The following is a 4,069-nucleotide window of genomic DNA, read 5'->3' as shown; positions in this document are numbered from 1 at the left end:
AAGAACATGTGATTTTTGAATGGACCTGCATAATCCATATGTACCCTCTGTAGTGGTCTGTCCGCATGAATCCAGGGGTGTAAGGTTCCTTTTATCAGGTTTTTACTAAGTGTCTGATATACTGAACAAGACTTGACCTTTGATTCCAAGTCCTTGTCTATCCCCTTCTAGTAAACAAAACTGCGAGCGATAGCCTTCATGTTTACTATACCGGGATGATTTTGATGTAACTCGTCCAATACCTTAGTACGACATTTGGTCGGTATGACTACCCTCATTCCCCTCATCAAACAACCTTGAGTGGCTGTCAGATCCTAATTTCGAGCGTAATAAAACTTGAGATCGTCATTCCAATTCTTTGCAACGGAATTTGGCCAAACCTGGACGGTAAATTCCAGCAGAGGATCATGGCGAGTAGCAGAGGCTATGACGGAGCTCGTGATAGGTAAACAATTTAAGTGGTTCAGTTGGACCACTTCGGCGCCATCTTCTTTGTTTGGTACGGTGATAGCGAGCGGTAGTCGTGAGAGCGCGTCCGCGTTTCCGTGTGAATTACCCGGTTTATACTTGATAGTATAGTCGTGAGCGGCGAGCATGACCGCCCAGCGCTGGATGCGAGAAGTCGCCAAAACCGGAAAACCCGTATTGTGACCGAAGATTCGCGTCAAAGGACGTTGGTCGGTAAAAAGGGTGAAATGGCGTCCGTAGAGGTACGAATGAAATTTTTTTTATGCCGGAAATGATAGAGAGCGCCTCCTTTTCAACGTGCGCGTAATACTGAACAAGACTTGACCTTTGATTCCAAGTCCTTGTCTATCCCCTTCTAGTAAACAAAACTGCGAGCGATAGCCTTCATGTTTACTATACCGGGATGATTTTGATGTAACTCGTCCAATACCTTAGTACGACATTTGGTCGGTATGACTACCCTCATTCCCCTCATCAAACAACCTTGAGTGGCTGTCAGATCCTAATTTCGAGCGTAATAAAACTTGAGATCGTCATTCCAATTCTTTGCAACGGAATTTGGCCAAACCTGGACGGTAAATTCCAGCAGAGGATCATGGCGAGTAGCAGAGGCTATGACGGAGCTCGTGATAGGTAAACAATTTAAGTGGTTCAGTTGGACCACTTCGGCGCCATCTTCTTTGTTTGGTACGGTGATAGCGAGCGGTAGTCGTGAGAGCGCGTCCGCGTTTCCGTGTGAATTACCCGGTTTATACTTGATAGTATAGTCGTGAGCGGCGAGCATGACCGCCCAGCGCTGGATGCGAGAAGTCGCCAAAACCGGAAAACCCGTATTGTGACCGAAGATTCGCGTCAAAGGACGTTGGTCGGTAAAAAGGGTGAAATGGCGTCCGTAGAGGTACGAATGAAATTTTTTTTATGCCGGAAATGATAGAGAGCGCCTCCTTTTCAACGTGCGCGTAATTCTGTTCAGTTTTAGTCATTGTTCGTGAAGCATATGCAATTGGGCGTTCATCGCCGTTCGGCATGACGTGAGCTAAAACCACCCCTACTTCGTAGGGTGACGCGTCGCAAGATAAGATTAATGGCCACTACTAATACGCGGTCCGAACATAGGTCGTTCTTGATTTCTTCAAAAGCTTTGTGGCATTCTAGAGACCATTCCCAAGGGGTATCTTTGTGAAGTAGTTGATGTAACGGATACAGCTTTAGACTAATGTTGTGGGTAAATTTTCCGTAGTAGTTGACTAGTCCAATGAAGGAACGTAGCTGCGAAACGTTTATCGGGGGGGGGGGTGCGATTAAAATCGCAGAAAGCTTCTTAGGCGTAGGGTGTAGACCCGAGGTATCAATGATATGTCCGAGACATTCTAATGAGTCTTTAAAGAAATTACACTTATCCTTTCTCACTTTTAAACTTCGATCCGCCAGACGAGTAAGAACTTTGTCTAAATTCAAGAGATGCTCTTCGTCCGTTTTGCCTGTAACTAAGATATTGTGTTTAAATTTTTCGTCATAGAGTGTCTTTGAGATAACCGATACGGCTGCACCAGTATCTAGTTCCATGGACAAGGGTTGTTGGTTGACCAATACCTCCAACATTAGCGGCGAATCTTCACCCATTAAGATTGAATTTAACGAATAAATGTTATTCTGGAAAGATTCTTCGTCGTCCGACTCAGAGTTTGTCTCCTTTGGTGCGGAATCGAGTGAGTGAACCTTGTGGTGCTTAGAACTCTGTGACCCTTTTGTACAGACTCTAGCTATATGGCCGTGTCTGTGACAGCGATTGCATTTAGGGCGTTTGAAACAGCACGCTACCTCAGTGTGTTCAGTATCTCCACATCTATGACGCGCAGGTCTTCGGTTGTTAGAGCTTTTTCCTCTCCCGTGACGAGATCCAGAAGAATGGGGAGAGTTATAGTCGTAAACCTCGAAGGTGTTGACTGACGAAAAGCTGGTCGCGAAGACGTACCGGTGCTTATGGCATGGACTGTAGGAGTGGAAACCGAACCGTGCAGTTCAATGGTATCTTTAGCCACCGTGTTCATTGAGACTGCAATATCTACCGCTTGTTGAAAAGTAAGAGTTCGTTCTGACAAAAGTCTCTTCAAGATGCTATCGTTAGCGAGACCCGAGATGAACTGATCGCGTAAAACATCATTTAAATTGGCAACAATGTCACAACGAACCGATAAGTGTTTTAGTTCCGCGACGAAAGCCGAAATTGGTTGCGACGAGGACTGCCGACAGCGGTGAAACCGAAATCTTTCAGCCACTAACAAAGGCTTAGGGCACAAGTGGTCGCCTAAAATCGTCTTGAGCTCAGCAAAAGTCTTCGTAGAAGGAGCTACCGGAGCCGTGAGACTGCGTACTAACGAATAGGTTTTAGGGCCTAACAAGGTTAAAAACGTGGCCACCTTTTGGCGTCAGCGATATCTTGGGCGATGAAAAAAAGTTCGACGCGCTCAACGTACGTACGTGGGCCAATCACTTGAAGATGAGTCGAAAGGTTCTACAACCGAGAGGGAAGAAGCCGCCATTTTGAGACGCCGGAACAGGGTGTGGACCGTGGGGAAAATCAGTAATCTCCGTCGCCAGTTATTATGATTGTTGTAGGCTTGTAAAGCTACTTATCACAAGTGAGCCTATTAAACGAACTTACGTAAATGTATTCTCATTTATTGAAGCTATTCTTTAGTTAATAAGGCTAACAATTTATATTCTTATTTCAGATGGAGCGTGGTGTTTCCTTATTCCGACGCTGAGCGCTTCCCGGGGGCGACTGATTCTCTATAATGATAGTGTAACGAGGGAATAACTAACCTCTCTAAGAGGTAGCACTATGGCCATCTAGGTGTAGATATTAGAACTAGTATAGAAACACAACACAAATACATCTTATATTGATGTATTTAATTTCGTTGGTACGGTGGCCAATTAATCCTAACCATTGAACGAACCAATTTTGACCCTTAATTCTAGTACTCAACTCTTTTTAAGCCCTAAACCTCTCGTTTCAATTTATTTGCGTTGTATCTAAAATTTTTCTTGGTCTTGGTCTTGTTGAATCGTGTCTTTTGTATCTTTCTACTCCCGTTGCTTGTTAAAGTGTACAGCCTCCACGATTCCTGTGACATAGGGTTTTACAACTTTTGTAGCAACGAATAATTGAAGACGGCAAAATATGCAGGGTTCTTACGAGCCTGGAAAAACTCTGGAAATTTCGAATTTGTAGTAAAATGAAGAGAAATCAGTGGTGAAATGTGTTGACAGGGTTGAGTAAGTTTGTTCTGAAGGGGTTGCTTCAACTATAGAAAAACACTGACGTACGTGAAGAAAAAACCCTGGAAAACTCGGGCGAAATAGAATTTCGAAAGTTGTACGAACAATGTATCGTTTCCAAATAAGACTTAGTCAAACGATCTATGGTCGAATATGGATGTATCTGCAATATAGTGCTTATCTCACCCGCTTTACAACCGGAAGTCTCGGCTTCTGCCATTTTTTGTACGCTTGTTAGTTTAAATTCACAACTAAATTAGCTCAAAAAGCGTTCAAGAGCGCGCAATGTGTCTAATTACTCGGCTACTGTTTACTC

At 44.0% G+C, this 4,069-nt stretch overlaps 1 protein-coding gene across 1 annotated transcript; it reads right to left on the bottom strand.

Annotated features, from left to right (window-relative positions):
• Positions 1-823: 823 nt before the first annotated feature.
• On the bottom strand, positions 824-3,011 carry LOC149635062 (uncharacterized). Its single transcript, XM_089850928.1, has 6 exons — positions 2,946-3,011; positions 2,290-2,888; positions 1,521-2,245; positions 1,330-1,412; positions 1,037-1,264; positions 824-970 (listed from the first exon to the last, which is right to left on the bottom strand). Exons 1-6 carry the CDS (start codon positions 3,009-3,011, stop codon positions 824-826), a joined length of 1,848 nt encoding a protein of 615 aa, XP_089707054.1.
• Positions 3,012-4,069: the final 1,058 nt, after the last annotated feature.

The sequence above is a fragment of the Phalangium opilio genome, unplaced genomic scaffold (assembly GCF_054372755.1).
Source record: "Phalangium opilio isolate 3A_F unplaced genomic scaffold, DU_Popi_V2 ptg000095l_1, whole genome shotgun sequence".
Classification (NCBI taxonomy): domain Eukaryota; kingdom Metazoa; phylum Arthropoda; class Arachnida; order Opiliones; family Phalangiidae; genus Phalangium; species Phalangium opilio.
The sequence above is the reverse complement of the archived record's forward strand: the minus strand, read 5'-3'. Positions and strand labels throughout refer to the sequence as shown.